The sequence below is a fragment of the Ochotona princeps genome, chromosome 25 (genome assembly GCF_030435755.1).
Source record: "Ochotona princeps isolate mOchPri1 chromosome 25, mOchPri1.hap1, whole genome shotgun sequence".
NCBI classification, from domain to species: Eukaryota; Metazoa; Chordata; class Mammalia; order Lagomorpha; family Ochotonidae; genus Ochotona; species Ochotona princeps.
In genome coordinates this window covers 10219705-10232541 of record NC_080856.1, presented here as the reverse complement: position 1 = coordinate 10232541, position 12837 = coordinate 10219705, and the positions used below count along the sequence as shown (strand labels likewise).

The following is a 12837-nucleotide window of genomic DNA, read 5'->3' as shown; positions in this document are numbered from 1 at the left end:
CAGTCTCCAAGTTACGATTTGTTTGCAATATAATATAGTAGGATTACCAACGTGTAAGCAAGGCTATGTGTCATTTGCTTTAGGCAAAAGTATCACGTCATCTTCTCAGCATCAAATAAACACAATTAAAAATGACAGGTCTTTCAAATGTACTGGAAGGGTGACAGGCTCGGTTGTCGTTCCTCGGCCTACGTGGCTGACTTCTTGAGGTATCTGCCCGAAGGCTGTCCCAGGCCTGAGCTGGCTCTGGAAAGCTCTCTGTCGGCATTTGGGTTCATTGGTTCCTGTCATTCCAAGTTTTCATTCTCAAGGAGGTCTCAGTTACTACATTCCACGGGTCACACGCCTAAGCCCAGAGAGGAGTTTTATTCCCCCTCGCCTTGCGCTTCTTCACGTTTTGTCAGAATCCACTCATCATTTTCCACCACGCTCACCCAACAGTTACAGAATACGGCCAGATCACCCACTGTCTCTTCAGTTACACTTGAATCCTAAAACATCTATAGTTTCTTTGTATGGAGGAGACAGCAGTGCGAAGCAGTCGCCTTCTGAGCCTCTTGTGCCAAGATTCAAAAGTCCACACACCAAAGGACACACAGTCCCACCTTATTACATTAGACTCTGCTATAGCAATAAGTCCCTTGAAAACATGCATTTTAAACCTGAAGTTTATTGAAAGCCATCCTTCCCCAGGCAGTGACCAGTGATCACGGAGGGGGTGGGAGGAGGGGGAGGGGAGACTAAGGGTAGGGTCAGGTGGTGTATGGCAAGTACTGATTGCACAAAAGCCTTGCTTGATCTTTTCAAGAATTTAAGTTAATTCTTCCCACCCTGAGAGAGCAGTAAGTGTTTGTTGGAGGACACTGAGGAAGCTCCTTTGATATACTCACTGTCTCCTGGGCCAACTGTTCTAGAAAGAGGAAATGTGTAGAAGGGTAGAGATGCTGACCTCCGCCCTCCACCCTCCTTCCCACATCCCAACACAGCCTGTTTGCAGAGAGAACTCCCCAGGAAGAAAGGAGACCCCAGAGAACCAGAAGGTGGACAGAACAGGGCATACACTGTGTGCAGCACATGGCCGCCCGGGCTGGGGTGGCCAGGGACGGGAGGGACTTCTGTGGTGACAAAGGCCACACTCCTTAAGAACTATCCCTGCTAAGAGAGTCCAGTGTCCCCGCAGATCCAGTGGAGTCCTTGCAGGAAGGTTGTGGACGGTGTCCTTGGCTGGGGTCATGTGGGGTTCGTCCAGTCGGCACTCTTGGGAGCCTTGCACGTGTGCACGTCCAGGGACTCCAGGCAGTCCTGGCAGCGCACGGCACAGCACCAGTGGAACTTACACTCACACTTGGTCATCCGGGTGACGCGGGAGGTGTCGTAGCCTCTTCCGCAGCACATGACTTCACAGCTATCCATGCCTCGCGAAGTCAGGTTGCACACACGACCCGCTGTACCCGGGGAACCTGGAAGACAAGGCAGTGAGGTGTCACTGCAGAGGTTTGGGGCGAGGATGTAACAATGCCCGGGGAAGAGAAAGGCCACGAGGTCATCCTGCAGGACGGGCTCCCGGCTCTGCCTCTCCACCGCCAAGTGGGAACCCATGCTGTGTTCATCTCTGTGCCAGCCGCGGCAAGCGTGGTAATGCTGGGGCCGAGCTCAGGAAGGACAGACGTGAAGTGTTGCATGTGCCTTGAGCACCCTGAATCTAGCTCGCCCACTTCTGACCTGGCGACTTGTCAGATATGCCTGGGACTGATGGATCATCAAATGACTCAGGCCAGAACAGGCCTGGCTCCCTGGCTCCAGCCCTCAAACCACAGTGAGGAAACATTTAGTGCTCTCGGAATTGGCCACAGCATGGAACCCTGCCTCTCCTCAGACTCAGTGACGTGGGCTTCCTAGAAAGAGGACAGAATGCTTCTGGCTGGAGGGAGGGTGGCACCAGTTGGGGGCAGAGCCTGAGGAGCAAGGGCTCAGCCAGGCTGATTCATCACACGCAGTTTCTATCCTGCCACAGTCTAGCAGGACAGAGAACTGTGTGTGTAAGGCTGGATCCTGGGCCTTCAGTGAACAAAGCCAGCATTGAACACCTGCTGCTGACTCCCTACAGAACACTGTGGCAAACTGGTGAAGCGGCAGCCCAGATGGAAGTGTTCTGGGGAAGCATGTGGAAGAGCACCAGGGTTCTTTTACTGGGGCATCACACGATAGAACTAAGTATCATGTTGGATGTTTTAGGGGCACTTTTCTTGATTTGTAACAATCCTTGCCTCTTCTTCCTGTCCCAGAGCCCAGTGTCTGGCAGATGTTTGGCAGCACCGCCACCCTGCCCACCAGTGATTGGCGCTGGCGGGCACCTGATGCACACTGGGCCCATCAGGTGGGCTTCCCTGGAACAGATGTTCAGAGAGCGCGCGGTCCCGATCCCACACCACCGCCTCTGGATCTGCTTTTGTTTCTCCTGCAGTCCAGGCTGCACCTCCGCCTCCCTACAAGCTTGGTACATTTCTGTAGATCTTAACCTGCTCTGGTCCGTCTCACTTGCGATCCACAAGGAAAATGACAGTGACTTCGTTGATTGTCAGTCCCTCCAGCTTGGGATGAGGCCTGCCTCTCTCGTCCCCATAACCGCCTCCAGGGCCTCGTGACTCCATGTTTATCTCAGTCCACTCTGCGACCGAGTTATCTGCCTAAATGTCATGTTCTCCTGCTGTCCAGAGTGGCCAGGAAAGCAGTGAGGTTCAAGTAGGGGCATGGGGTCAAGAAAGGGAGAGGGTGGGGCAGGACTGACTGCGCGCTGGGCTGCGGAGAGCAGGAAGACAGGCAGGGAATGTCACGCGGACAGGAAGGATGGCAAAGGGCTGGGGTCGGGGTGGAGGGAGGGTCAGCCAGGGACGGCCCCATGCCTGCATCATGCTGGAGGAGCAAAGGCTTTGGAGCGGCAGCAGCTGGGCCTGCACTTGGGCAGCCCTCGGGACAGCACTCAGAATCACTGATTGTGCAAAAAGGATGCCCTGCCAAGGGCTGCCTCTTAACAGCTCACCCATTATTTCATTGAGTAAACATGTAGTGAACACAAACATGGGTAAGACACTTTGCCGGCTGCTGCGTAGGGCTGTGGAGGAAGTGGGGCGGGGGGAGGGGGGAGGTGGCAAAATAACTGGGACTCAGTTCCTCCTCTGGAGCAATCACAAACAAGAGAAGAGAAATCAAATCTGTAAAGAGAGATGTCCCCTGCTTTGGGGTAACTGTTCACTTACCAAAGACTTCAACCTTGGCAGGGTTGGGGAGTGGAAAGAGGGTTGGCAAAGAGGGGGCAAATCAGAATCCAACCCTGGCTTTTCCATGTGTAAACTGTGCAGCCTTGACCTTCATTGTGCCAGACTTGAGTTTCATCTGATACAAAGTTTGGATAAAGACAGCTCCTTCCTCACAGGGCTGGTGGCTGGGGCGAGGGAGCTATGTGCTGAGTATACGGCTCTGGGAGTTTGAACAAAGCCTGTATCCTGCCCTGTGAAATTTTCGTCCTAGCAGCTGTGAGCTATGCGTATTATAATGCTATTCCCTCATATTCATAGCTGCACCCAGGATTAGGAAGAGAGCCTGCAACAGCTCACAGGCTGAAAGGGGAGGATGAGTGGCTTTGCAGGGGAAGAGTGGGTGAAAGGCACCCCAGGCAGGAGCCAACCACTTGATAGATGTTCCAAGGGCAAGTTCACGAGAGATAGAGGTTCACTATGGCCGAAGCACAGAGGGTGTACAGGGCAAACAGCAGTGAGAAAATCGGAGCAACAGGTTCAAGCCTTGTTACCCTTTGAGCTTTATTCCTCTGTGGGTGGTGGGTCCATCCAGATCAATGGAGGCAAAAAAAAAAGTATTAAATGATGAGTCTGGAAGGGAAGCTTGGGGGTAGAGAGGTGAGGCTCCAGGCATAGCCAGGGGCAGGCGCAGTGAGTGGAGGCAGAAGGAGGTCCAATGACATGCACAGTATGCTGGAGAACAACACCTGAGAGGCTCATGTGATTCATGGAATCAAGAAGCTGGGCTGGAGGCATCCTGTCGGCAATGACAGACATGCTCATGAGCTCGGCAGCAAGGAGGGGAGCCAGGAGGACTGTGGTCTCAGGACGCTGCGGGTGGATGCAGTGGACTGAAGAGTGGATGCCAGGAGACAGCAGCAGCGAGGGGAGATCAAAGGTGGTGTGGCAGCAAGGCCTGGCATGGCCGTGGGGGTGGGTACTTCGGACAGCACCAGAGTTGTGGGATTGTTAGGCAGCAACAGGTGCCCTAGCCAGGACTTTCCTTTCAGACTAGGTTTTTGTTTATAGAACCAATCAAGGCTGCTGTAAGTCAGAGAGTCACAACTTGTCATGAGGGCAGACAGAAGGAACGGGAGAGAGGCTGACCAGGGGCACAGGTCACATGGGTGTGTTCATTTGAGAAAATGCATTGAATTGGCTGCATGCAATTTCCTCTTCCCTTCTGCCCCCTGCCCTGTGCATAGTAAGAAAAAGGGTGGTGGAGGAAGAGGAGGACGAGCACCAAGGGAAGGAGGAAGAGAGATCACAGGTGCAGTAGGTGAAGAAGACCAGAGAGATGCCCTGCAAGGCTAGAATGCAGGGCTGCCTGAGAGAGAGTGGCAAGAGAGGCGCAGGACAGGTGAGGGGAAGCTGCCTTGTGTGAGGGGTGAAGGGGCAAGAACTGTAGCTCCAGGGCAGGAGAAGGCTATTGAGGAGCCCGACCCACAAGAGGAGAATGATTGGATGTGGACTCAGTAGGGTCACTGTGAGCCTGAGCGGAGGCACAAGGCCAGAATGTGGGCCAGGGGGCCAGTGAGAGAGGCGTAGGCGGGGACAGTCATGGATGAGAGGAGTCAAGGGGCAGCCCGTCCCAGCAGGTGTTTGAGGGGATGGATGGAGAGAGGATAGGAAGTTCCGGGGGGGAAGGTTGTCGGGCTGGCTGCTCCCTGAAGCAGGGGACATGCAACAGGGCAGGCTTGATGGACAGGTAATGAGCAGAGTTTTCATACTGTGAAGTTTGCAGTGACATAGAATGTCCAGGTGAAGATTGAAAATTTGCTCTGGGACGCAGGAGAGAGGGTGGGATGTGGGAGTCTTTTGCCAAGAGGTAGCAATGATGGCAAAGCTGTGAACATGCTCTCACATGGTGCCCCAGAGTTCTGCCTTTTAGGGTTGTTTCTATTACCACGAGTTAGAAATCCTTATGGCCTTGGGGTTGGGGGTCTTTTACCACATCTGACTTGCTCGTCTTTCCCCCGTGGGCTGAAGCCTGGTGTCAGCTGAGCTTATGGTCCAACTCAGTCTCGGGCAATGGGCGTGGTGGCTTTTTATCGCAACAACACAGAAGATGGCACACCACTGTCTGAACAGAAGGCTAGCTCAATGCTGTCACAACTCAGCCAAGCAGCAGACCACACAAAGACCAGGGAGAAAGCTTAAGGCGGACGTGGCTGCAGTCAAGGAAACAAAGTTGGGACAATGAGTTGGCCGAATAGGTCAGCCTCAGTATACGCAGGAAACCACTATCCATTTGAATTTGTTTTTTTCCTGGCCACTCAAACAAGATTTTATGAGTCCCTGGGGATGAAAGGATTTTGTGAAAATTGAGACCACTGATTTTGAGAGCAGTGTTGAAGCCACAGCCTAGAGCCATAACATACTATTCTGAAGCATGGGGAGGGGAATGCCAAGCAAAGGGCCACAGCGAGGGGAAGGCGGCCCCTGCTGGGAGGACAGCATGGTGCTGCACACAACGGGCTGCACGTAGACCCTGCTTTGGTGTTTGGATCTGAGTCTGTGAAGTGGCAGACTGTGGGGCCCCAGGACTGACTGATGTCTGCTGTGATCTTAGTAGAACACAGAGCTATTTCATCAAAACTCTGCAAGAGCGGTTCTAGAGGGTAGAATCTGCAACACTGACTGGTCTTGTTTTAGAATATATTTAGGACCATGGGATTATCCTCAAAACCTGTTATTATTGATGGCGTTAGCTTTATCCTGCCTTAAGGATCTCCCATTAGTCTTTCCAACAGAGAGCATCACTGTGCCTTAAATCAAGGTTAAGACTGTGTGTGTGTGTATGTGGCGTGAGTGTGTGTGTATGTTGGGGATGATGAAAGGGAGCTACTGAGTTTCATAATCTGCTTTTTTCTTAACAAAGATTTATTTATTTTTATTGGAAAGGCAGGTATACAGAGAGGAGGAGAGACAGAGGAAGGTCTTCTGTCCATTGATTCACTCCCCAAGTGACAGCAATGGCTGGAGCTGAGCCAGTCTGAAGCCAGGAGCCAAGAGCTCTTCTAGTTTTCCCAGTGGGGGCAGGGTCCCAAGGCTTTGGGCCGTCCTCGACTACTTTCCCAGGCCACAAGCAGGGAGCTGGATGGGAAGCGGGGCTGCTGGGATTAGAACCGGTGCCCAAATGGGATCCCGGCGCGTTCAAGGTGAGGACTTTAACAGTTACGCTATCGCGCCAGGCCCTGCCTGTTTGTTTAGTTCAAAGTATTTGCAACACATGATCTTAGTCTTTTTCCCTCAAATAATATAGCAATTTCCTAACTGATGAGTCACTCTCCACAGCTTGGGCCACAGTAGAACCACTGGGAGCGCCAGCCAGTCTGCACCTGTCAGCCCCACAGAGCCGCGGTTTTGGAAGCTAGATAGAGTAGAAGGTCATGTGCCCTTTCCTCTGTGTTCTCCCTGAATTCTTCTTTTATTTTTTTCTCCTTTCCATCCACCTTTCCTACTCTCTCTCTTTTTTGAGTTCCTGATTGGAACCAATATTTACAGAAAAGCTACATGAGCTAAAGCCTGTGACAAACATTATGTCCGTGTTGCCTTATTTAATTCTCACAAGCTTTATAAGGTAGATACCATCATCATCATCAACGTGGAAACAAGGAGGTGAATATTGAGGAAGGTTAAGCTACTTACTCAAGAACACACAGCCAGCAGGTGGCAGGCTCAGAGCTGGAAACACAGTCTGCCTGCAGAGGTCAAGCTCAAGGCTGCACCTGCGGGAGCTCACCTGGGCCCTGCCAGGTGCTGGGGCAGCACTGCAGCATCTTTCCTGTTCTCTCCTTGAAATCTTTTTAAAATACATATGTATATGTTTTAACTTAAGGGCGAGTGGAGGAAGAGAGACTGAGAGAGAGTGTTCTCATCAGCTGTTCACTCCCCAATGTACCCACAATCGCCAGGCCTTGGCCAGAGCGAAGCCAGGAGCCGGGAATTTTCTGTGGGCTTCCCATGTGGGTGGCAGTGGCCCAGCTACTTGGTCCGTCACCTGCCACTACCCGGAGCATGCGTTAACAGGAAGCTGAACTTGAGAACAGAGCTGGAACTTGGACCCTGCTACTCTGATGTGGGATGCGGGAGTCTTAATCAGCGACTTAACGGCTAGACCAAATACCTGCCCCGGAAGTGTGTTATCGCATGAAGAACTTGCCAAGTTCCTATCATTTAGCTTTTGGAGAGGGAGACCTTTTTTTTTTTTTTTTCCAGCTCACAACATGCTGCAGTTAAGATGCCTCAAGTTACGTGAGGAGGGTGGGTTGGGGGAAGGCTCATTAACATGGTGTCAGCAGTTCATTCTGCATTTTTCCTGAGCAGACATTCCTACCAGATTCTTGTGCACTTTTTGAGGAGTGAGAACCGTTTCTTTGCAATGCCAGCATGCACAACTTCACATGGGCCTTTGACGTGACTTTGACATCTGTCGTGGATGTGGCCCTGGATGAAGATGTTGGCAGAACTCCTACAAGCCAGGGAAGCCAATCGCATCCATTGTTTCTCATCTAAATTCCAATCTGACAACACCGAGCCTGCTCATCTACCTCTCTAGATTTTCAGGTTCTCTGAGCCATACAGGAGCTATAATAGCATATGTGATGGCTCCAAACTATTCCACATCAGACAGTTAATCATTGCTAAGAATGGTTTGATCATTGAAATCTCCCAAGCTGACATTTTTAGAAGGATAAGCATGTTTTTGGATGCTTCACATTTAACACAGATTCACAAGGCTGTATTCCTCTGTAACAAACTTCTCTCGGTACACTTTGACCTAATTAGATAGCGCCAAGGTGCACACTTGCTTCCTTTGGTTGTGTTCAGGAAGTGTGCCTGGATGCATGGCCCTCTGTGGAGGGGATAGGAAAGGAGGGAAGGGACCCGCCCCAACCCCAGGCACAGTGTTACAGACTCAGACCCCAACCTTCTTGTCATCAGTACCCCAAACTCCTAGGAGAGTGCCTGCCCATAAATCCAGGCAGGGTCTGGAAGGTTCAACCAGCATCTGTGCTGGCCAGCAAGGCACTGCATCCAGCTGGATATACCTGTCTCCTCCCTGTGTGTACCACCCTCATCCTGCTTGGCCCAAGAGCTGGCTCAGACTTGGGGAGAAGGAAGAGGAAGAAGCAAATCTTGCGAAGATGAGATGCTGAGACCATGTGGGCAGAGGGCCGCATCGAAGGGACCATACAGGACTGAGCATCCTGTCCCCAGAGTTATAAAATGAGTACTGAAGTCTGGGTTTCCAGTATAAAAACATTTCTGTCTCCACCAACATGCATCTTCCTGACAGCAGGGAGGAGCAGGGCTTCGGTTAATAGTTCCCAGACCGCACCTCTGGTGTCTCTCTGTCTCTGTCTCTCTGTCTCCCCCACCCTGCCCCCCTTCTCCGCTCCCTCTCTCCCTCTCTCTCTGGGCCTGTGTCTCTGGAAATTCTTTGCTCTTCAGCCTGACAAAGGCCCATATGTTGACCATTAGGGTGTAAAGCAAGATTCACTTAAGCCTGTCATCCAATAGGCTGTTTCTCCTCTGGTTGACTTATACATTGTCATTAATGACATAGATTTATGGGGGGAACACAAGAATGTTGAGCAAACATGGGGGGACCGCATATTCATCTATTTGCAAGGCATACCTCTTCCTCACATTTAGGATTGCACAGCCCAAGTTCCTTAGCAAAGGCACTGTCTCCACTTAGCTCACATGACTCAAAACGTTCTCCTGAGTCAGAGCAGCCTGACTGCACAGGACAGCGATTCTCATTAAATGAGCAAATCCTACATGGGAAACAAAGTCGTTATGATGAGGCCCTGTGAGCCTTTCAACATCTGGCAGCACAGAGCCTACCCTACGTGATCTGTCACAGCCCCACCTGCACCCTCCAGCCAGACCTTCTCCCCACTCTCCCTGAACCTCCACCTGACTCTCCAGTGTCACAGCTGTGGAGACAGTCTCCACAGAGTCCCCTGTGACTCTCATATGCTCCCTCCTTCCCATCCTTGCTGACCCAGCCCTGTGCAGCATGTTCCACAGGGCACCGCGCTGCTGCATGCCTTGCTATAGGGCTCGGGAACTGCCATTTCTCAGGCATCTGGTCTGCCCAAGGGCGGGGCTTAGATCTCATCCTTTGTTCTGTACTCTATATGGTGCTCAGGTGGTCAACAGACATGCTCTGATGTCTTAAGAACAATTTCTTAGAAATTGAGATCAGTCCTCTCCTTGCTCGATGAGGGCACGCTTGCTTCTCCCTGGAGGGATGTGGGAGAGTCAGGGTGTATCTTGTAGTTATTTAAATCTCTGGGTCTATAGGGAATACACACAAGACATGTGGCCCATTTAAAAATATCAGAAACCCCAAACAACAGGAGTTCATAATTATAGGAGTTTGTGGCACAAATAACAAAATTCTATGATTCTAAAATTAGTTAATAATTCCTCCACTTATTGAATTATAGGAAACCTTGAGATTGAAGAGATGAAAACACCTATAACTGAATAAACCAGACTTTAATCTGTCTTGGCTACCGAATTAGTAGTCAGCATAAACAGCAATAGGTACAGTCTCCAGCACAAAACACTTCATTGAAAACTCAAGGCTTTCCCTAATAATTTGCCTAGCTTTGAAAAAACGATTAAGCTAGTATAAAGTAGAGTTTGTGTGAGAAAGCTTCAACAAAATAGCCAAATTCTTTCCTTTAAGTATGCCACCCTTTTGTTGTACCACATGAATATGTTAATTTGAAAAAATGAGGGTTTTTTTCTTGCTTCCAAAAAAGACTTCTATTCAGTAAATTATTTTCTGTTGGTAGTTCCAATTGTGATGAATAATTGGATATAAGAAAATGAACAACCTTCCTTTTACTGGAAAGTTGCTCAATTCAACCTGACTGGCCCGTCCATGAATTCAAAAGAGATTACATTTCAGTGACTCCTTAACATACAGTTATTCTGCTAGGTCTATATTTTGAAGAACATCACAGATTTACAGATCACACCAGCCACAGAAAACAGCACTGGTGAGATGCAGTTTACTTATGCTAACGATAACATCAGTTGGATGACCTAGTGAACCAAGAGACAGCGGCCAATGAAAAAGGACCCTCCAGCCTCAGAGAACAGGGATTGCTCATTTTCTTCCTTAAGCCGTGGCACCTCACCAACACACCTAGGAATTCAGCTGATCCGAGCAGATTTTGTGTGGTTTACAATTGGCCGTTCCAGGGCGCATGACACGTATGGTCCCAGCTATCACAGTGGCTCCAGTGGAGCTTCGTGGGGCAGACAGGTGACACAGTAACATCTAAACAAACGCACGAGGCACTGAGGCCCGTACTTTGAATGAAAGAACAGTGCAGTCTGGGTCAAGCCAGGGAAAGTAAAGATGGAAAAAAGCAGATGGGTCCTTGGTAGAGGATTTTTTTGTTTGTTTGTCTCCTCTAAATTTAAGTGTTTTTTTTTTTTTTTTTTAATTTATGAGACAGGAAGAGAGAAAAGGAGGGTAAGAAAGGAGGGAAGAAGCTCTTATTCACAGGTTCACTCCAAATGCTCTCAGTGGCTGAGACTGAGCCCGGCTGAAGCCAGAGCCAGGAACTCAATCTTGGCCTACCATATGGGTGACGGGAATCCAACCTCTTGAACTACCTGCTGCTTCACAACATGTGAGCAGGGAGCTAAACTCCAAAATGGGATATGGAGAGGATATATTTGTCTTGGCTCATTTGAGGTTATTAATTTCTATTAAGTCTCAGAGTAGAAAGAGATAAATAACTTGTTATTTACATTGCCCAAATGACAGATGTAATAACTTTTGACAGTGATGGAGCAGGGACTGGAATCCTGTTCCCTCTTCCTCATGACTGTATTCTCTGGGCTTCTCTAGTTCTGACACACAGAAAGATCTTACTAACTATTCAATGAACATGCACAGAAGAGACCCTGATGGAGTTCCGGACTCCTGACTTCAGCCAGTCCCACCGCAGGCATTTAGGGAGTAGGTAAATAGATGGAAGCTCGTTCTCATGTGCGCTTGTGCACTCGCTCGCTCTCTCTCTCTCTCTCCCTCTCCTTCTCTCTCTCTCTCCCCCTTCCCTCCTTCTCTCCCTCTCTCCCTCCCCCCTCACTGAAATGCACAAATTCTGTTAGCTGCTGTCATGTTTCCTTGATTCTAACCATCTCATGGACCACAATCAGTGTTCATGATGTCCTGCAAACTGGGTCACACTGTAGGGCCTGTCTAGAATACCAATCCCTGGCCACCACGAGAGGGACTGCAGTATAATGGGTTGTGAGTTCTGTTTGCCAAATATGGCTTATGTGGACAAAACAAGGTGATCGGAAAGTTTATATCTCATAGTCGGTTCTTATCCAGGTATCAAATGCTCAGCAGGTAACAAGTTCAGCAGCCATTGAGCTCTTTTTGGGCTGGCTGGCTTTCTTTCTTTCTTTCTTCCTTCCTTCCTTCCTTTCTTTCTTTCTTTCTTTCTTTCTTTCTTTCTTTCTTTCTTTCTTTCTTTCTTTCTTTCTTTCTTTCTTTCTTTTTTTGAACTTGACTGAAGACGTGGAAGGTGGCTTGTTTTCTGAAGTCAGAGGGGAGACCGCGGGGTGACCTCTGGCCCTGGTCAGGGGCTTTAGCATCAGAGCCGGGGAAAGTGGCCTGTGATTAGGTGCAGATGCTCGCTCTGGAGAGGAGGCAGCATTCCTTCGTGAGAGATGAACCTATCTCTTAACTGAAGGGCTCCTTTGATTTACAGATGCCTGGGGCAATGACCAGAGTAGATAACCACAGAACCACCGCCTGCTCAGCCCAGAAAGCCCAGCCTGTGAGATCTAGCCTCCGATTTGGCCTGCAGAATGTCACATGCACATCCCACGATTGCGTGGACTCTTCAGATCCCAGCTGCACGGGCGGGCATTGACAGTGGAACATCTTAGTGCTTGCTTTCTTCACTTGAAGATGAAGGGAAGAATGTATTTTTCTGTTGCTCTTGCCATAACCTAGCCAGTTTTGGGGTTTATCACTTCTTAGGAATGATGAAAGCTCAGGAGCTTCAGGGCGACCTGGAGTAAACAGGGGTGGACTCTTCATTTTATGGATGCCTCCAGTAGGTTGCTATGTCCTTGTGCTGCTGTTTATTACAAGGTCCTGCCTCTCCCACACACACACACCCCATATTGCAGGAGGTCATTGGTATGGGGAGGAAGGTCTGGGTTTTTTTTTTTTTTGCTGCTGTTTACCACTTCCAGGCCATGAATTCTTGGGTAAGTTTCGTACATTTTTCAGGGCCTCTTCTCTGTTGTGACCAGGAAGAGGCACAGTGTGTAGCCCTAGATCCAACTCTGAGTACGATCTCCATCAGTGTGGCTCCCTGTCTTGCCCTAACGAGGTCTGTCTTCACCCGGAGAACACCCTAGGTCTCTGACATTCTTGTCAGCTGCATTAATTCTAGTATCATTATTGTAGGGCCTTGCTATAGGGTTGATGTGACCCCTGTCAAGCAGATTTCAGCAAAAGCTTTGATAGCCCAAATCACTG

The 12837-nt window shown here is 49.7% G+C and overlaps 1 protein-coding gene across 1 annotated transcript in view; it reads right to left on the bottom strand.

The window, feature by feature from the left end:
- Positions 1 to 656: 656 nt before the first annotated feature.
- WNT2 (Wnt family member 2) overlaps positions 657 to 12837 on the bottom strand; it is a 39451-nt gene continuing 27270 nt past the window's right edge. The window contains exon 5 of the mRNA XM_004592476.2: positions 657 to 1460. Within this exon, the coding sequence (XP_004592533.1) occupies positions 1231 to 1460 (230 nt within the window). The 3' untranslated portion in view covers positions 657 to 1230. The remainder of the gene's footprint in view (positions 1461 to 12837) is intronic.